The sequence below is a fragment of the Lipotes vexillifer genome, unplaced genomic scaffold (assembly GCF_000442215.2).
Source record: "Lipotes vexillifer unplaced genomic scaffold, Lipotes_vexillifer_v1.1 scaffold1314, whole genome shotgun sequence".
NCBI classification, from domain to species: Eukaryota; Metazoa; Chordata; class Mammalia; order Artiodactyla; family Lipotidae; genus Lipotes; species Lipotes vexillifer.
Window position 1 is genome coordinate 847,686 of NW_006782803.1, and position 22,322 is coordinate 870,007.

The window sequence follows — 22,322 nt, forward strand, 5'->3', positions numbered from 1 at the left end:
TCCCTACACAATAAAAGGTAATGAGGACATGTGCGGCCCATTCACATTTATAATGGTTAGTGCACCATATTATAAATAATATTTAGGCAAAACTATCTAAAAATAGATGAAAACATCTTTCCACACTTGAACAAGCCTATTTGCAAAAGAGCTGTAAAGAGGACTCCAATTGAAATAAATTATTTTCTCAATGATCTTAAGCCTATCAGGTATATCTAATTTCTGTTTGGGTGAATTAAAAGTAAAAAGTAATGTGTTTGCTTCTGTAAACTTTAGAAATTCTTCCAAATCTTTATTTCAGAAATGAAAAGATATCACATGGCTCATTTTTAGTATCTTCTCTTTGAAAACTCAATATAGGAGATGGAGTAAAATACAGATGCTTACTTCTTGGATTTGGTGGTTTTGAAAGTTGCTTAGGAGAATCAGTGAGGGACTGGAAGGTAGGAATTGGTCTGATTTTGGAACTGTGCTTTTGAAAACTTTGGTGTCTTTTAGAACACGGGGTAGAGCTACCGTCAAGAAAATGCTGAGGAAGAAGACAATATTCAAAGACTCTTCCTCTTCTCACATCAAGACCCATCTCTCCGTGCAAAGTGCCTTGCCCCTTCCAGGCCATAAGGGTAGTGTTGTATGTGGGTATCCACTATACCTACCCTAATAAGGTGCTGAGGAATTACCTAAGGCCTAAAAACTCATACCAGTTTAGCGTAAAAGCTCTGACAAAACGTGGAGAAGTTCTTTGGGCGCCAATAGCCTGCCTGTACAGTCTGGAATGGTTCACTATAACTGAGAGGCTGTCTCTGCTAGATATATCTGTGAAAGTAGGTCCGATAATACATTGGGGTTTTTGGGTTGAGGGTAAGTTTATTGATAAGATACCTGATTTGAGGTTCATTTAAAAACTCACTACTGGTGGCAAGAAAAACAGAAATGATCTCTCCAAAATGATCTTTAAAAAAATTTACTCATCTATCTATTTCTATTCCTTCTAGTAGGACAAAAACAATTTTCTAAGGAATTTATAAAAGTAAGATTCATAGATGCCTTTTCTTCTCCTAAAATAACTTTACATTCAAAAAGTAGCTTAAAAATAATCATAAAAAATTAAGGTATAAACTTTTATTGTGGGATTAAGAAAAAAATCCAGTTTTTAAAAACCTTACGAAAAGAAAGAATTTTCTTAACTAAAGTCACCCTAATATGGACACAGAAAAATCACTGGTAGGAAAAAACAGTGAAAATTAGTTTTTAAGTGCTCAAGTATCTTCAGTTTATTTGCAGATAGGCATGTCCAATTTAGCAAGATTATACTTTAAATTTGGGCAGGACCAACTGTGACTGTTTGCAAATGGATATACTTTCTGCAGTTGGGCCATAATATCTGTGTGACTCCCTGTATTTCTTATTATATTTTTTAACCAAAGCAAGAATGGTGACTATTTATTTTCAGAAATATAAAATATGGGAAATAAATTTGAAATGTATCATATCAGATAGGTTTATAAGAAGAAAGCTTTTATACAGAATTTTTACTGTATTAGTGTCAAACTTAATTTATCTACTCATGCAGCTTTAGCATGAGAGCGATACAAAGTTTGCCTTTATCAGACACATGTATTATTAAAAACAAAACTCTGGTCTGTGAATGATGATATCGAGTCAGAATCATGATGTAGCAGAGAATAAAGGAGTCACAAATCATCCAAGCAGAAATGTGTTTGGATGCTTACAGGCAGGCTGAATATTTTAAATACTCAACCAACTTTCAAGCTGCAAGACTTTGCCACGTTGGTTTATGTCAGGTCCTCAAAGTAGTTCTCACAAAAGCAATACTTTGAGGAACAATATCACAGCATCAGTCCAGACTGATCTGCTTGACATCATGGCTTCCTAGAAGAGGCAGTGCTTCCTGCAGTGACATTACAACATGGTAACTCCCTAGAAATCAGCGTACCTTGTAGGTAACTCTGGTGTCGGGGGCACCACCGGGCAGCTGGGCAAGTCGGTTATTTCAATAGCCCTCAATCTCTAATATAAATATAACAATCATACAATAAATATTGCACAAGCATATACACAGAAACCTAAATCACACTAGTATAAAAATAGAGCACAAAAGAGCCATTATCCAAATATATAATGATAACCTATTTTTAACAATCCATTTCTTTAAATTACCAGTCCTGCCATTTGTACTATTAATTCTTTTTTGAAGGATACATGTAGATCTGTTTTAAATTGCTTTCTTGGAACAATTTAAGAGCATCTACTCTCCTTATTTGAGTGTATAAATTGTATATGAAAGGGAAACACATAAACTACAGAATATTTTTTCTCAAAATCACATTATAAAGAACTTTGCAACTGTAACTCTTGCTACTCTTTCTTCTATTCTGTTGTTATGCAATTTTATTTCCATGATATCAAGTGAGATGTGATGTGGCCATTATCTTAGTGAGTTTATTTTACAAATGTTTTATCTTTTCCTTAACAGATCCAGTAGCAGGAGCTGAATTAAGAAATATGGGCAAAATGTAGAAGAAACACAGACAGCTCACTATATCATTTGTCCTTTGATGCAATAAATGTAACTTCTTGTTTGAATGGGTATCATGAAACAATTATGCAAGGAACATTATTTAAAATACAGGCAAAGCTACCCAAATATGCATGAAGCTTAGATGAGAATTAAATGAAGCTTTATGTGTATTGTAATATCTGCACTGATAGGCAGGGCTTTTTGTTGCCTTACTAAAAGGCCCCTTTATGCGTGAAAATCTAATTTACATAATCAAATGCATCTACTTACAAGCACAAGGGGTGAGTTAGAAAGGAGAATCCATCGGATTTCTAAAACTGATATTATTGAGTTGAGAGTGCTTTTAGTTTATGTTTTTCCTCAGTACAATACGTTCAAAATCCATATTTATAAGACATTCAATATTTTATTAGTTCTATTTTAGGAGCTGTGTTTTTATATAGATAGAGAAAATTATGTCAAAAATAGGTGTGCCCAGAATTACAGGGAAAAAATAATTTTAAATTCCTATTCTTAGTCCAATAGGGCCAAATTTTTATAAAATCCAATTCCTCAAATTCTCATCTAAAGCTGCAAGTTGATTCACCTAGATTTGACTGCAGTCTTCATGTGATAGCAATGAGAGGTAGAGGTACAAAACTCACTTTCTCAGCCATTTCATGAGAGTGATGCAGAGAATGCTCCCTCTCTGAGAACATTCTCCTCTGTTCATAGCTGGCTAGTCGACAAGTGAGCCACGAAGAGAGGGTGCAGCCCCCGATCCCAATGCACGCAAGAGACATGGACGCGAGATGCAGGGGATAGAGGGAAGAGGTCTTCTTTGTCACTGCCCGAAGGAACTGAAAATTCAAGATGCCCCCAATGAGTCCACAGATGCAGCAGGCAGAAAAGAGGATCATCTGATACGAAAAAGAGAGGGGGAGTTAAAGCTGACTGGAACACACTGCACCGACCTGCTGCACGTCAAGGATGGCTGAGTTACAATAAAGAGAAGGTGCTTTTGGTGCTTCTTAGAGGACAGGGGCTCTCTTGTCACCAAGATTCCCTGCACTCTGACTCAATGGACAGGGCGTAGACCACAGTGTTTCAGGAATTAATAGTTGACTATATAAAGGCCAGGGATACTCTTATGAAAACTCTGAAGTAAGCAAAATTTATCTTCTAGGTAGATTCAGATTTAAATAATATTTAATATCTATTGCGTGCTACTATGCATTTCAATTAACCCACCAGGCTATCCTGAGAGGTGATATACATTTGGAAAACGAATGATGAGCAGTTAACACTCAGATTTAGGAACTGAATCCAGATTTTTTGACTCAAATTACGGTCTCACTGTTAATTCCCACCCCCGCCCCCCAATATTTAAATGTCTTCTCCCTGAAATGTCATTAGTTCCAATGAGCTTCAAAACTCCTCGTACTCCTCTAGTTGTGTGAGCTTAGGGAATTTAGTTAACTCCTTTTTTCTTTTTTTTTCTTTTTTTTTCATTTATAAGAATTTTATTGTTTTAGTATCTATTTTCCCAAGAGACAGTTTAGGGACCCTCTAGGAACTGGAGCTTTATGTTACAAATCTTCTGTTACTCTGTGACACCACACAACAGATAGTCCAAAATCACTGTTTGGTTGACTGTTATGGAGAAACGCAGGATGTAGCTTTGCTTTTGATCCTACTCTTCGCTTGATCTGGGTCTCTGTTAATAGAGCTAGGGGTTTTTAATTCAACCTAAATATCATAGGATCTCTGGCAGAACCAAGCACAATGCCTTTTGTGCAGTAAATGTTCTATGCGTGTTTAATAAATTTAATTGAATATTCCAATAGCCTTAATAATTTTATTCTGTATTTGTATCTAGTCTAAATTCTCCCATGAGCTTTGATGATACTTTATAGTGTGATACTAATTTAATTATCCAACCCTATTTCCATTTTTCTCTGGAACACTGTCTCTACTCTAATCACCTCCCTTGTCCCTCAGTATAGCTTGTTCATTCCCATTTCAATGATATTTTCATTTCCTGGAAATTATTTTGCTTCTTTCTTGGCTCCCTAGATGGAAGACTGACATAAATCTAGTCCTAACTTCCGCAGAAAGCATTCCTGGACTTGACTGATCTCCTTTGGCATAAGTCCACGGGGCAAACAGCTATATAACTTACTTTAGCATTTAATTTTACTTTATTAGGTATTATTTTCTGTTGACAGTTAGGTGAATTTAGCAAACACTTAATGAGCACCTAGCATCTGTTAGGCCATGAGTGAGGCAGCAGTTGTCATTACAAGAAAAGAACAGCTCATAGTTATTCCCCTTGAGAACACTGCAGCCTTGTGTGAGAGAAGATCCAACGTTCCAACATATTATGACAAATATTAAGAAAGAAGGATGAAAGGTAGCCCTTGGAGTACGGAGCAGGCGAATGTAGCCCAACCAGGGGTTTCAGACAAGGCCTCCTTGACAGCAGTTCATCTGGGCTAAGTGCATGTAGTTCTCAGCAAAGGGTAAGGCCATGGATGTATGAAATAGAACAATGGGCAGAAAGAACTACAGGTAGTTTGTTTTGTTTCTCTAACTTAATTCAGCATTCCTGATTGTGTCTTTCTGTACTTATCACCCAAACTGAAAACCCAGTGATGGATGAGTATAATCTTCTAATGGTTGATGAAATATAGCATTGAATGTCAATTACCAAATCAACAAATCACCCCAAGTGGGAATTGTAGCTCCCAATGTCAAATACAATCAATCAGTTATATTTCCTTTTAAAGTATATTCAAATGACATGCTGTTTCTTGGGAATATATTTTGGTGTTTACTCATTCCCAGAAAATATGGAAAGATATTACATTCTAGCCTTCAAATAATGAATTACCGTTAATTAATAAAATAAATAACAAATTTAATAGACTATTACAGGAAAACACTATCTTTCCTGATGTTATTGCCATTAATTCCTTAAAGGCATGACACTTCATCAACATGTGCAGACAGAACATTCTCACCCAGGAATTAAAACGTTAAAATCTGTACCAAGTTTATAACCATATACTATTTTTAAATCTTACCAGACTAGAGATTCTAGACTTTTGAGTTATTTGGAGTGGAGAAATTTTCACACAACTTGATTAAAGGGTAGAGAATCTTAGGCACTTAATGTCATCTATGGGAACCTCAGATGGTACAGGAGGATAAAGTGGATGGTAGTTTCTAAAAAGCTCAGATTTTATAATTATTTTTTATAACTTATAAGAGAATTAGGAAAACAGAAAAGATGCTAGTGGCCTTTAAAAAAATCCCTTCCTTTTCCTTCTTCTATGAACTGAATGTTTGTGTCCCTCCAAAATTCATATTTGAAGCCTAATCCCCAATATTATAGTATTTGGAGGCAGAACCTTTGGGAGATAATTAGGTCATGAGGGTGGAGCCCTCATGAACGGGGTCCCTGTTTTTATAAGAGATTCTAGAGAGCCCGCTTCCCGCTTTTGCCACGTGAGAACACAGCCAGAAATTTGCAACCCAGAAGAGAGTCTTATTAGAATCCAACTATGCTGGCACCCTGATCTGGGACTTCCAGCCTCCAGAACTGTGAGAAATAAATTTCTGTTGTTTGTAAGCCACCCAGTCTATGGTACTTTGTTACAGCAGCCCAGACTGACTTAGATGTCTCCCCCCTCCCCGGCCCTCCCCTCCCCCTTCCTCCTTTCTCCCTCTCCTCTCCCTCCCTTTTCATTACTTCCCCTCCCTCCCTCCCTCCCCCTTTCTTTCCTTCCTTCCTTCTTTTGTTCCTTCTCTCCTTTATTCCTTTCCTTTTCTTTCATCCATGTTCCAAGAAATTGTTACTATATAGCCATGAAGAGTCTTGATAGAGGAAAAGCATAGAAAGAAAGCAAACCATAGTAAAGAGTGATGGGAGAAGCACAAATGCAAATTACAAGCCTCCAAAAAAATTTTTATCCAAAGGTTTCCCTTATTGTAATTTTTAAAAGTTACATCTCACATATCTAAAGCAATGGGGGCTTCATCCTTTTTGTCGCAATAGGTATTCTCACAAAGAAAACTGTGATTAGAAAAAGGAGTTGAGGGGCTTCCCTGGTGGCTCAGTGGTTGGGAGTCCGCCTGCCGATGCAGGGGACACGGGTTCGTGCCGCGGGGCAGCTGGGCCCGTGAGCCATGGCCACTGAGCCTGCGCGTCCGGAGCCTGTGCTCCGCAATGGGAGAGGCCACAACAGTGAGAGGCCCGCGCACCGCAAAAAAAAAAAAAAAAAAAAAAAAAAAAAAAAAAAAAAAAAAAAAAAAAAAAAAAAGGAGTTGAACAAATGACTACAATACTTCCCCTTCCCTGGTATCCTGGTCCCCTTCTCCTTTTTTCAGTCTCAAAGACCACTTTCTAGGGTCCATGTACAATATTAATTTTGCCAACTTATAAAGGTCTATGATATTTCCTATTGTCCTCAAAAAAATAAACATGCCTTTTCCTACTTTCTAACTCTCAAAAAATGTCATGAAAGACAGTAGGGAATCCACACTGCAGCACACAGAAATCCTCCTCCAGCCAATATCAGAGTGAACTGGGAGTGTATTCCACAACCCCCAAAACCCACAGCAGTACCATAAAACTTCTGAGAATGCTTACATTTGCATTTACAGTCATAAAATAAAATTAAATTTAAAAACTTTGGGAATTAACTACAACTATAACAACACAGCTGTTTTGCTGCTTTGTAAAATTAACTTCACAGTCAAGGCTAGTAATCTTTAGGCCCAGTTCCATATCTAAACAGTTAAATTTCCCATGAACTCAAGCTCTGTCTTTTTCAGCTCAATGAAGGATTCCTGTGAGTGTCTGGGAATCTATAAACGAAAAGTGGAGACTGCCATCCACAGCAGTCATTAAGGGTTGCAGATTCATGCATTTAAAGAGTATATCAAAGCTTCTCGTTTCTTTTGTCATAGTCTATAATAATCTTGATGGTTTTCTTTGAAAAGAAAAAAGCCAGGATTTGTCAGTCTTCTTTTTATCCTAAATGAGTAACATTCAGGATATGAAAGTTGGCTAGTCATCATTTCCCTTTTTGAATTCTTACATTTCAAACACTTCAATGCACAATACAAACAAAGCAAAAACTTACGACAAGTCCAGATTTTTTTTTGGCGCACAATATTCCACATATGCCACAAAGAAGAAACTGAAAAGGAAAAGAATAACAATTATTTCATATCCAAAGATAAGAGAACTCCTAGTTTTTAGTTTATAGTTCACTCATGACACTTTCTCCAGGGAAACTTGAAAATTTTACATTCCCATCAAAAGCTGAAAAGGAAAATACCCGATTCTAGAATAGTAAGGGATAAAAATGCAAACTCTAATGAAAGTTTTGTGCAAAGTTGATATAGGTGATTGTGGAATTTAAGCAAAACTTGAATCTGTTTTACCGAGGAATTTAAGCAAAACTTGAATCTGCTTTACCGCCAGGCTAAATGATGAGTTTAGAGTTTTGTTCCTCCTGTCTACTTTCACCGTCTTCTTATCCCTTCCTATTTTCTCGGGAGCAAAGTGGTATGATACATTCACTGGTATGGCTGTATGGTACATTCCTTCATACTAAGTAATTAGAAATCAATTGGCTCTGCTAGAGGAAGGGAATATAACACACATAAAAAGAGAAGGCATCAGATAGGGAGATGTTTTTTCCGTAGAGATATTCTTTGTACCTCTCAAACTGTGTCAGGTAAAATAGCTGCCTCCTCATTCTACCAGAAATGTCAGAAGAACACAACAGGATGAAGCTATCAGTGGTATGTAATTACTTGTAAATAAGTACATTGGTGACATAACTGCTTTGCAAAAGCGGCTGCATGAAATTGTCTACCAGTTCCACACTATTACACATTTTGGTTATCAGAAAGGGGTAAATTGTTTAATTTGGAGAGAAACGTTTAGGGCCATTTGTGCATACTTTTGCTGGAAGTAAACCATATAAGTAAAATAATAAACTCATTAATAAGGGCTTTCAGATTAGCAAAGAAAACTGAATATGGTTAAGCTTGTTTTCATTTGAGTTTTCTTTTAAATGTTGCTATCTCAAGTCAGAACTAATAATATACGTGGTTTTATCTGAGTATTTTACACATGAATAGATTTTAAAATATACACATCAAAATACTCTAAGGATTATCTGAAATAAGTAATATGCTTGTGGGAAGCACCAACAAAATTTGATTAAAAATAATAGGTAAGAAAAATTTACCTTTGCAGGGAACTTTTCACACAGGGGAACAAAATGATTATAAAGCAAGCAATGACGCAGCAAGACAGATAAGGGACCACAAAGATATATAAGAATTTGGTATACAATATAGATGACTTTCAAATTCATGGGGAAAAGATCAGAACTATTTATTTAATAAACGTAATTGGGACAATTTGTTAATCTTCATCATCTAACATCATACACCAAATGCCTACAAAGCAGTCTGAACAGTTAAATGTATAAAAAAAAATGTGGTAGGAGATAATAAAGTAAAAGATTTATATGATTTTAGAGAAGTGGGAAGGATTTTCTAAACATAGCAGCAAAGTCACAGACCAAAACGGAAAATACTTACAAATACTAACACATACAATTATAATTTTGTTAGTAAAAAATACCATAACTCTCAAAGGCAAAAAATAAAATTGGGATTATATTCAGAAAGTATATAACAGACAAAGTGTTGACGTACTATATAAATAGATCTAACAGAATAATTTTCATACCATAAAACCATGAGCCATGATAGAAACTCAGAATTTTATAAAATGTGAATACATGCAGAATTTTCAGAAGCCTTAAAAAGCAACTTCTGAGTGACTACTTCTCACCCCTCTCTGTGTTCTAAGTCTAGATGATCTTGTCCTCATATGGACCCTTTCTTACTGATCCCATCTCAGACCTTTCAAGGTTATGCTCAACTCATTCCAGTTTGGACCAGTTCCGTGCCTCTCAGTGCTTCCAAGCTCCAAATCAAAGCTTCAGCATGTCTTACTCCTGCTTCCCTGACTAACCCATTATTCACCCTGAAAGTTCATTCACCCAGAACTCATTCTTGAAATAATTTGAAAGCAGTGCAGTTTTGTGTTCCTTGGATCTTTCTGAAATCTATAAATATTGCCATTATTTATTCACAACAAAGCCCAAGGGGACCTCAGGACCATAAGCAGAGCTCTCCAACCTAACTCTCCATTCACTTGGTTGGAAAAACTAAGTGCAATAAAATTGCTTCTTCCTATTGTACCTCTAAGAAATTTGGGGAGGGGGAAGGTAGAGTAGGAAGGGAATCCAACAATGTTTTTCCACTCTCAAGCAGGCCTGCAGTGTAAATACTTCTGTTGGGTATCCAAAATCCACACTCCTTAGAGAAAACTAACATGAGAAAAAACAGACCCATGTAATGGGAAGTATACAAAATTATGCAATTCTGAGGAGGCTTTAAGGGATCCTGGCTTGAGTTTAGTCATCACAGTTTACAGAAAAGAGTAAAAGAAGCACAAAAAAGCAGTAAATAATCTTTTATTTTATTGGCTAACTTTACCCCAAGTCATAGCACCACAAGGGATCTTAAAAGATGGGAAACGAGCGGTCCAGACAGGTTTAGTGACTTACTCAAGGTCACACATCAAGGTCACAGATCACACATAAAATCTCAGGCTTGATTAAGTGTCTAAATTAATTTATTTCTAATAATGTAATGGGAATGCTTTACAAAAGGATTTTTCAGTGTTAGTGCAGTCTGCATTATGCTAGCAGATCCAACCATAAGCATTCAATGACACCTCGTCATCTATAATTGCACTCTTTACCCTTGCCATTTGTTAATTTTTGTTGTAATAAAAGTAATTATAAGATTAATTCATTGTATCACAGTCTAAAATTAAGTGTACCTTACTATATAAGGAGTCTGTTATAGTATTTCAAGATACTATTTTTGTTCAGCATAACTTTATCCAGGATGCAGAACACTGACCCACATTACAGAAATTATGAAACAAGTGAAAAACAAATTAGTTTAAAAAAAAAAAAGTAAAACTGATAGCTGGATATCTATATCTCTGTCTCTATCCTGAATTAGATATACAGTTTTACATGAGACAATATAATTTTATGTCTGAGAAGGTAGGGAGAATTATTTGCTTAATTTTAATTTTAATCCAGGGAGAATTATTTGCTTTGCTCTTACTAGGAAGTTATATAAATGAAGCAATCTAATGATAGGGCATCAAGGGCAACTATGTAATAAAACTAGTTAATTCCTCCAGGTGGAATTTGTTTGATTTCAATTTAGATTAAATTCAATAGATAACTAAGGCTGTGACTCATTGTAGAATGAAATGGAGCTGTTATGGAAATAGCATTCTAAATTTTGAGTGGATTTTCTTAATGAAAGGTCCATGGAGACTTCTGCTGTTGCTTAGGATGTAGAAAGCCTAAAGCAATACCACCTTAACAGTAAGAAAAAGTGAATAAACTACAGACTAATAACGTTTCTAGAAGTGACCAGGGACAATGGAAAGCTGAGGGTGAGGCACTGACACTGAAAAAGTTCAGGTAACCACAGCCCTCCATTAATGGAATTTGAAGACTTGATGCACCAAAGATAATCATTGTAACAGTAAAATCAGTTCCTCACCAGGATGACTCCACCTTTCACACTAACAGCCTAAAAGAAGATATTAAGAAAAAATACAAGATTTTGAAAGAATAACTTGAATTTGTGCTGTACATTCAGCCAATCTCTCATTTACACAAGAGATTACAAAGAGATGTACTCATTTGGGCAAAAAAACTGTGGTAGGCTGAATAACGGCTCCCAATATACACACATCCTATTCCCCAGAATCCATGAATGTTACCTTATATGGCAAAAAAGCCTTGGGCAGATGTGATTAAATTAAGAAGCTCAAGATGAGGAGATCAGTGTGCTAAATGTAGGATCAGGTAGGTGCTGAATGTAATCACAGGTCCCTTAAGAGGAACACAAGAAGGTCAAAAGAAAGTTAGACGAAGACACAGAGACAAAGATATTTGAAGAGGCTACACTGCTGGCTTTGAATATGGGGGGAGAGAGCCATGAGGCAAACGATGTAGGTGGCCTCTGTAATCTGGAAAGGTAAGGAAATGGGACTCTCCCCTGGAGCCTCCAGAAAGAATGCAGCCCTGCAGACCCATTCTAGACTTCTGCCTCCCAGCACTGTGACAGAATAAATTTCTGTTATTTTAAGCCACTAAGTTTATGGCAATTTGTTCTAGCAGCAATAGGAAACTAATACAGGCTCCAAAACATTATTTCACATGACAGTGTCTAAAAGAATTAGAAGCTGTTAAAAGAACTAGAAGTTGTTCTTCAGGAAAACAAACAGGGGAAGACATGAGTTAAGAAAGAAATACAGTAGCAAGAGCACAAAATAAAGCAAAAACAGGAAATATTTTAAATAGAAATGTATTGATTAGAAAAAATAATATCAGTTTAGAATGAATATCCCAGGTGATGCTGGCATGAGAGATGGTGGGTTAGAGTTAGAGACCATGTAAGTAAAATGTTCTAAGATTCTTGTATCGTCTGGCAGAGTACTAGAGGCACTAATGTGCCAGATATTGATAGAAAAGTAGAAGTTTAAATTTGTGCATTAAAATATCAAAGACCAGAAGAATAAAAGGAGAAAAAATACAACAACGACAATAAAGACTGAACCAACAGATGTCAGGAAAGTTTGAAAAATGAGTGGAAATAAAGTGAAACTATAAAATAAGTTGGTGTAAATAATTTCAGTAATGTAAAGCAATCAGAACATAGGTGAATGTATTCAATTTCTCTAATAATAGGGAGAAGAGAGAGAGGGAGAGACACTCTGCTAGGTAAAGAGGAAAAGATTTGTTAAAACTTTCCTAACATGAATGAAAACCTCTTTCCTTACTGGTTTTCTCTTTCTCTCTCTCTCACTGGTTTTCCCTTTCTCTCAATGTCTCTCTCTCCCTCTCTTTCTCCTTCAGCCCTGACCTAGATGCTAGTTAATGACTTCCTTATTACTATTTCTTTCTGTCCAAGAAGCTTATTTTGCAAAAGGACTAAGAGAAAAAAGGTTATTGTAGAATTTCTATTTAAATTATGTAATGGAAAATTTGGGAATCATGGTTGTAATGGAAGCAGATAAAAGCAATGGTTCTATCAGCTGGCTAGGAGAACAAGAAAGTGCTGGGCAGATGGGATTATGAAAGACAGTGGGCCAATCTTATTTTTAGACAGCTTATTAAAATTTTTCTCACGTAACATTTAACCACCTCAGGGGAATTAATTTTCACTGAAATTCACTAGCCAATTACAGAAGATATACACATTCGAAAGTAGAAATGGTACTTTTTTCCCCTTCAAGATAATGAGATGAACCACAAATTGAACTTAATGCTTTGGTAACATTTACTGATTTATACAGTTTCATCAAAATTAATCAGTTTCTTTAAAACAGTATAGAAAAACTATTAGGAAAACACACAAAAAATAATAAGTGTTGAGAAATTGATTCAAAAGAAATCTCTCTGATTAAAATGGTATATTTCTCCTTGTACCTGGATTAAAAGTTTGATGATTTGTTTTGTTACCATCAGTTCTTGAATATTTTTCTACTTCAATCACCTGTTAAAGAATAATAACTGAAGTCTCTAACAGGATTATTTTGTAGTTTAGCTCACAAAATGCTAGCATGCCAAAGTAGCTCACAGTCTTCCGGATACTGTGCTGATATGATTTTGACTTTCTTACATGACACCTGGCTAGACTCCTAAGGATGTCCTCTCTGTCATGGGCTTCTTTTCTTTTGGGATCTCATTTCTCTAGTGACTCCAGTATCAGTATCAATTAATTAAATGTGTAAAATGAGGAAAGTTTATCAAGTTGGAAAGCCTGTCCGAAGGCAGTGATTCTCAAACCTGGCTGCTTATTAGCTTTTAAAATTCCTGATTCCGTGGCCAATTAAGAATCAGGATCGGGCTTCCCTGGTGGCGCAGTGCTTGAGAGTCCGCCTGCCGATGCAGGAGACGCGGGTTCGTGCCCCGTTTCGGGAAGATCCCACATGCCGCGGAGCGGCTGGGCCCGTGAGCCATGGCCACTGAGCCTGCGCGTCCGGAGCCTGTGCTCCGCAAATGGGAGAGGCCACAACAGTGAGAGGCCCGCATAACGCAAGAAAAAAAAAAAAAAAAGAATCAGCATCTCCAGGCTGGGACTCAGGCATCAATGTTTTAATCTTCGCAGGTGACTCCAACGTGCTCTCATGGTCTGGAATTGCACTCAATATGTTCACCTGTGCTTTGCCAGCAGGCCTACTCATTTTAGAGCTCTTCATTGAAGCAGTGATATTCCCCTTAATTACTCTCAGTGAGATACCAACAAATATGAAGCCAAATAAAGTGCTCTTCAAGGGAGAAACACAAAGTCCTTGTTCGTAACATAAGTTCAAAGTGTCAGGGCTGTTTGGTCTCTAATGGTTCACAGAAATAGAGAGCACTCTTTCATAATTTTTAAGCTTATTCTAGCCAGTGTCTTTCGTCATTGCTAATAGATTTTTCTCTTAAGAGAAATCCTGATCTTCCCTAAATTTTCTGTGTTTTGTTTTAGTTAACTAGATCTAGAATTGAGCATGATACACTATTATCCGGAAGAATCTGACTAATTTTGTGTTGGGAATTAAGAAAACAGGCATAATAAAGAAACTGATGCAAATAATCATCATTGGAAAAATATTGCAAGGAAATAGGTTGAGATAAAAACATGATCAACAATAAAAACCAAAAAACTGAATTAACACTTGGGGAAAAGATCTTAACAGACATCTGTCCAAAGAAGATCTAAGGATGTTACATATGGAAAGATATTCACCATCATTTATTGTTAAAAACTCATGAATTTAAACAACAATGAAATACCACTACACAGCTATTAGAATAACTAAAATTTAAAATAAACTGGAAATACCAGTTGCTGGTAGTGTGGAACAACGGAAATTTTCATTCATTCCTTATAGGAGTGGAAAATGGTACAGCTACTTTGGAAGACCGCATGGCAGTCCTTACAAAGCTAAACATAGTCTTTCCATATGATCTAACAATTGTGCCTTTAGGTATTTACCCATCTAATTTGCCACGTTATAGCAGTTTTGTTCATCACTGACAAAAACTGGAAGCAACCAAGGTGTCCTTCAATAGGTGAACGGATAAACCAGGTATATCCATACAATGAAATACTATTCAGTGATAAAAAATAAATGAGGTATCAAGATACTCAAAGACATGTATGAAATTTAAATGTATATTGCTAAATGAAAAAAGCCAGTCTAAAAAGTCTGCATACCATATGATTCCAATTATATGACATCCTGAAAAAAGTAAACAAAAGAGACAGTGAAAAGCTCAGTAGTTTCCAGCGTTTGGGGGAAGGTAGAGGTAGTTGAATAGGTGACTAGAGGATATTTTTAAGGCAGTGAAACTCTTCTGTATTACATTGTAATTATGGTTACATGACACTACACATTTGTCAAAACTCACAGAACTTGAGAGCACAAAGAATAAACCTTAATGCACGCAAATTTAAAAAATCATTTCGAGGGTCATGGAATCACAGGATGGAATGCAGAATGTGACAAAGCAATCTACGGTATAACAATGAATGTATGAAATGGTTTCCCTGAAGGAGGCGAGGGAAAAGATACTGACCTGAGTAAGTAAAGGCAAAAGAAACTGTACATAAGCACCATACTCTGTCGGACAAAGTTGTTTCCTACAGGGTTACTGATTAACAATTCTGATCCTACTATATATGTATACTAAAATTGAACAATTAAATTAAATGGATGAAGGATGGTGGGAGACAGGTTTCTTAGTATTGGAGCGCGAGTTTATAGATAAGCATGGGGAACAGCCTAGAATGATCCATATGGTAACAGATTAGCATTGTAGATAGCAGTGTGAAGTAATTTTTAACTTAATATTTACAAATATAGCTACATATAGAACTATTTATAGCTCTGTGAATATACACATTAGTATACACACGTTTTCTTGCCATCAGCTGAGAGGGCCTAGATGTAATGATACTAGTAGCAAAGAACACACCTATCACTCGGCTCTTGGTTTCTAAAACTGTCCTCCAGTAAAAGGAACCACAAATCCTTAAAGAAATGTCTGTTCCTTGGAATGCAGCAGAAAATATATGACATGGGCTAGGAGCACACTGTAGTGTCAGAAAGTATGGAGATGCTCAAAAAACAAACAAAAAACCCACACTGATTGAGGTTTGTCAGAGGGATACAGAGGCCAATTGAAAGAGCTCCCAATGATTAAAGCTGGAACAATTTGAGCAACAAAACAAATAAAATAGTATTATTGTGACCAATGAGTACAATAAATATTCATGGGGCCGTACTGATATAAATAAATGATTGGATAAATAAATACATAAATAACTATGGAGAAGAGACAAATCTATGCAGAAAAATTCCAAATATTTTATGTAGATACCTCACTCTCAGAGAGGTGTGGTCCACTCCCTAAGTGTGGTCCACACATAAAGACTTCCTTCCAAAGAGTATCATATGAAAAGGGGGAAAAAAGAGTAACTTAGAGGAGAGATCTAACAAACACTACCTCAGCCAGGTGAACATTGTCAACACCAGCAGCAATAAGTCATGTACATTATCAGTATGCCCAGCATCACTACTTTTGTTGAATATTGGAATGGAGCTACTACACAACTAGACAATGCAATTGGATAGCAGAACGAAATTAAAGGTATTAAAATTGGAAAAGAGGAGTTAAAACTATCATTGTTTGCAGATTGTATGATTAACTCATGAAATTTCCAAGAGAATCAACTCTAACATTCACTACAAAAAATAAGATGATTTAGTAAGGTAGCAAGGCACAAATTAATATATGGAAACTAATAAATTAAAGTAGACAAACAACATCCTACTGGAGGCTGTAAGGGAAGAAATCCCATTTTCAATAGGAAATAATAAAATTCTTAAAAATACATTTATAATACAAGTTTTAATGAATAAAATAAACCCTAAAAGCATTAATAAATAAGGTAACAGAATACTTTTACAAATGGAAAAATACATGATCTTGGATAAAAAGCTTTAACATAAAAATTATGCTAGTACTTTATAATCTGTTAATTTAACATAATTCAAAAAAAAACAACAAAAGGATCAATTTTTTAACTGGAAACATGATCCAAAAATTAATACAAAATACCTAAACTTTGTCAGTAAAACTCTGGCAAAGATGAGCAATGAGGGTGAATGTTAGCATCAGATATCAAAACATATTATAAACCTTCAATAATTAAAACAATGACATTGACACATGGACAGAAAAACCGAATGGAAGAATAGAATTATAAAACCTAGAAATAGACAGAATGTATATGAAATTTAGTATATAATAAAATGTCATCTCTAAACATTTATGAAAAAACAGACTATTTTGTTAGTGGTGTTTGGACATCTGTGTATCCATCTGGAAAAAGAAATGAAACTAGATATATACACTTTCTACTACATGACAGGGTAATAGCCTAATGTACTAATGATTTATATTTAAAACTAAATCATAAAAATACTAGAAGAGGAATTCTTTTATTACTTTGAAGTTACAAAGACCTTTTAATTATGATTAAAGCCCATGAAATAAGACTGATTTGTTCAAAAATTAAAACAAGAAAATAAGCAAAAAATTGCTACATGGTAGAAAATTATGAACAAGTTTAAAGTGACAAACTGGAAAAAATATTTGCAGTTTATAAACAAAAGACTAATCTCCCTAAATTAAAGTGAACTCCTGGAAATCAGTAAGAAAAAGATTTAACAATCTGACAGAAAAACAGGCAAAGCGTATGAAAAGATACTTCCCTAAAATACAAATGACTGCTAAACGTGAAAATGCTCAACTTCATCTATAGTGAGAGAAATGTAATTTCAAATGAACTCAGATACATTTTTTCCAATCAGATTGGTGAGAATCCTAAAGTGTGATAATCTTGGCAAAGATATGGGAAACCAGATTGTCATACATTGCTTGTGGAAAGATGAATTTATACAGACTCTACTGAGAAGAACTTGTCAACAATTATCAAAATTTTATATATATATGCATATATATTACACACATACACACACATATACATATACAAGCATATCTGTATATCTCATTTGCCTCAGAAATCCTGCATTTGAGAATTTATCAGATATAGCTGCAAGTGTGCAAAACAATCTATGTGTCAAATTATTTATTTTAGCATTGTTAGCAACAATACAAGAGGAGCAATCTCAATTGTCAGTCAGTAGAGAGCTGATTAAATTCAACCGACTTCTCTGCATCTATTAAAAACATGTGAGAATGTTCTCTATACACTGATATGGAAAGTTCTCTACCATATATAGTTAAACGAAAAAAGCAAGATGCAACATGGTGTATGTAATAAACTACTTTTTGTATAAAAAGACAAGAAATATTAATAATCTATGTACATATTTGCCCTTACACCCATAAGGTAATTCTGGAAAAACATGTAAGAAACATATACTAGACTGATTATGTGGGCTGGAGAACTGATGCCAGCTGGATAAAGGAGACTAGACTTTTCGTTGAATACTTTTGGTTATTTATTTTTAAGCCATGTACAGGTATTACCTATTCAAAAAGTTAAGTGAGTAGCCCCCTATTTGCTCAAGGCCAAATTATTAGTCAGGTATAGGAAAGAATAGCCCATGAAGATTCATCCTTACTAGAGAACGACTTCCGTCTTGTGGCTAAGCAGGCAAGATAAATAGATACATAGATTGGTGAATGACTCAAAGTTCCATGCCTCTTGTGAGTATTTATAACAACAACAACAACAAAAAAAAAAACTAGCAAAAACTCCCCAATCTATATGTTTTCAGAATGCATATTTGGAAAGGAGGATGGCAGCCCATATTCTGGAGCCAAGGAGCTGTGCTAGTCTCTCTTCAATCACAACACTAAGGCCTTCATTTGCTTGCTTTTATGCAAGGATGGTTTTGCCTGGTGAACTGAGTTTGGAATCTGCTACGGTCAGAGCTTTCAGGCACAAATCCAAAAGTGCCACAGAATAATTTACAAGAATTGGGTTCAGTCCTTTTGAAATTAATGGAGCCGATCACAGATAATTGTGACTGAAGGCTGAAAGCGGTTTTATTCTCAGTTAAGTATAACGAATCATAAACCACTACATATTAAAGTAGATGCAGCTTTACCTTCAACAACCATCATATTTCATCTTTATTTAGAAAAGGTTTTGCAGTTCTACACATTCATAATAGTAGCGGAAATAAACCTTTTATTTTGCAAAGCATTTTGATAGTCTCTCAATCCTCCAGAAGAAAAATGAATTGAATAAAGGGAATTTTGGGCTTCCCTGGTGGCGCAGTGGTTGAGAGTCCGCCTGCCGATGCAGGGGAAACGAGTTCGTGCCCCGGTCCGGGAAGATCCCACATGCCGCGGAGCGGCTGGGCCTGTGAGCCATGGCCCCTGAGCCTGTGTGTCCGGAGCCTGTGCTCCGCAACGGGAGAGACCACAGCAGTGACAGGGCCGCGTACCGCAAAAAAAAAAAAAAGAAATGGTGGTATGTATATTGGGGCTTTTAAGGTCTTTTAAGCTTTTTTTTTTTCCTTCTCTGTTTCCCATGATGATGAATCATTTCTGGTGATCAGAACACCTAGACTGAAGCAAAGGTGGGGCTATCAGTATTCCACACAGAGCCTCTCAGAAGTGAGAGAATTGCTTTTTTACAGGGCATTAACAAAAGGGAAGTTTTCTTGCCCAACTTTCTCTGGCTCCCTATCTCTTTTAATAGAGTCTGGAGCAGTTGATTAGTCTTGTGAAATAAACACAGAAAATTTTATTTTCACTCTGTGGTTCAGTATTATAATTTATTTTACTTAGCCAGGCTTTCTCTATTTGCTACAGTTCTTATAATGAATATTTTGGATCAGGAAGGAAATTACAGTTTTCTTCCTGAATATATTTATGCCAGAGCTTGTCAGTATACATCATAGGACTATGAAAACCAAAAGACTGGAAAGGGTGAACTAGAATAAGGTGTTTCTATAAACCATGGGTAATCAATGAGTTGCAGAGCACTATTTATAACTCGCCTGACATTGCTAAGGGTGAAGTGTCCCTTCTCTCCACATACCTATTTAATTAACTTTAAACTGATTTTAAATGCCGGCAGCCATCATTCCTGTACCTGGTTTAATTTGATTCGCAGAGAGCCCTAAAACCTTGACAAGGTAAATAGGGAGATTTGTACATCAATTCTCAGAAGAGGTCATTAGAAATCATAAAATTGAAAATCGATTATAAATTTCTCATTGCCTAAAAAATTTTAAGTACGATCTTACAAGAACATGATCAGGACGTTAAAACTAGTAGATTCTAGGAAAGCAATCTGGAGAGTGAGGTTTTTGAAGACCAGATTTTGGAAGGAATCACTGTAACTGGAGTGCAATAGTGGTGAAGAAGATTTATAAACTTAAGCTAATAAAAAACCCAGGGAAGATGCTGAGTTTCTGAATTGTTTCAGAAGAGCTCTGAATGATGGTTTCTGAGCTTCATTGATTCATGCTATAAATGGGATGGCTTTCGGCTTGCTCTGGATAAGGAAGACCATCATAAAATAATTTTGAACCCTTATTCCAGCCTTCCATTGATTCACTTCTTTATTACTCAGCAACTTTATTATGCCAGTAGTGGCACAGACACTTACACGTCTTTGTAGTATTATAAGATGATACGACTGTGAATAAAAAATAACTTAAACTCTCAACACAGCCAGACGATAAGTGTTGGCTCTTAAAGAAGCAGAAAAATTAAGCCTGACAGATTTTCTGTTTCCTGGAGTTAAGGTGTGCTTTTACTGAAAACCCCACAAAGATTACAGGAAGAAATAATAATGTGACAAAAAGAAATAACTGTGGAGCATAAAAAAATACTTGGGTTATAGGCTTTGGAGAAAATATGAAATGCTGCACTCTCCATCAATATTCTTCAGCTCAAAGACTATTTGCCTTACTGGAAGAAAGTTTACAAGATGTCTTAGCAGATGAACCTTTATCCTCATCGTCCAGTCTCTTTATTTTGATTCCTGTTGAAGAACCCCGAATGGAAACAGTTTCTCAAGTATTCTGTTGGTATAAATTCTCAAATTTCCATAGTTTACTTTTTCAGAAGTTCACAACACTTACTATTTGGGTTCTCTCTCCCAGTATTTCTGGGAAGGCTGAAAAAACTCCTTAATATTTCCATTTTGCAGATGGAGGAATTAAGATGTCAAAAAAAAAAATCACACAGCAAGTCAGTGGCAGAAGTTCAATGAAAACTGAAAATTGGGGTTCCCATATCATTGCTTTTTGTGCACTCCACCCTGCTTCATATTAGCTCTAAGTATATTAGAAGCACCTTGTCAAAAAGATTCTTTTTAATAGACAAGGCATAAAATGTCCCCAGTGGAAAGCTTTTTTAGGAAAATCTCCCTGGTAGGAAGGACAGCTATATAAGTATGACTATCACCTTAGCTTTAACCTTCCCCTGGAAATTTTTTATCTTTTTCCGCAAAGCCACTATCATACTTAGCTCGAGGTTCCCAGCTATATCTGCAGCTCAGTTTTAAGTAAAACCTAGCATAAAGTAAATTCCTTTCTATTATCCCCTCAACACAACTAAAATAAGCTGATGTTTTCAAAGGAAATTGATTAAAAAAACAAAGGAATACAAAAGCAAAATTAACAAAGCAATTGTAAGATGCATGGAAATGGTCCCCTTCCTGGTGCATTACTCATTTAATATGCAGGCTGTGTTCCATCCCACATCCTGTTTGAAGGACCCCATACTGATGATTCCAAAAGGATATCAAGTCTTAGGAGACAAGGGGCCAGAGGCCACTTCTGTGGTCATCTGCTCCCAATTGAAATCATTCTTTGGAGTATTTTGTGAATTGATTTAATAAAAATGGTGACTCTTTTGCATTTCATTCCGATTTCTATTCAGATTTTTAAAAATCAAATAACTCAGAGGATCTTTATTTTTATTTCTTTTAAAGTGCTGAGACCACTAAAATATCTGTCCATGACATTGCATGACTGCTGAAAAATAAGCTATATTTTTTTAGCTTATTTGAACTTAAATGAACAGGTACATTTTGTGCTGCAGTATACACATATTCATAGGGTGAAGCTAGTATTATCCAAAATTCTGGTCTTTAGCCTATCTGGGAAATGGGCATAGCCTAAAATGTTGCCTATTAATTTTAGATTTAAATTCTAGAACCAAGAATAATGGATAGGAGTTACATGAATGGAGATTTCCACTCATTACCAGAAAAATTTTTCCAATGAACAGACCTGTCCACAAAGTAGCTTAGGCTTCCTCATAAAATTAATGAGGCCCCTTTGGAAATGTTTGGGAGTGACTGAATGACCACCTCTTGGGATGCAGAGGACCGGTTGGTACAGTTTTGACAAGGGGTTGAAGTAGGATCCTATGAAATATACTGACATTTTAGCTGAGAGTAATATACCACATGGCTAGATGATCAATTTTCAAAGAATTGGAGTTCAGTGACAAACATGTGGCACCATGCTATCTCTCTCTGATGAAAGAGAAGACATTTTAGGGTCCTCAGGGTCCTGAGCTATTTATTGTCACGACCATTAATTACCTCAGCAGGA

General features: G+C 35.9%; 1 protein-coding gene across 1 annotated transcript in view; it reads right to left on the bottom strand.

Annotated features, from left to right (window-relative positions):
- The window catches only part of TMEM196 (transmembrane protein 196), a 49,979-nt gene that overhangs the window by 1,026 nt on the left and 26,631 nt on the right, over positions 1-22,322 (bottom strand). Inside the window, exons 2-3 of the mRNA XM_007455399.1 lie at positions 7,672-7,728; positions 3,187-3,441 (exon numbers count right to left, since the gene is read on the bottom strand). Coding sequence (XP_007455461.1) covers positions 3,187-3,441; positions 7,672-7,728 — 312 coding nt within the window. The remainder of the gene's footprint in view (positions 1-3,186; positions 3,442-7,671; positions 7,729-22,322) is intronic.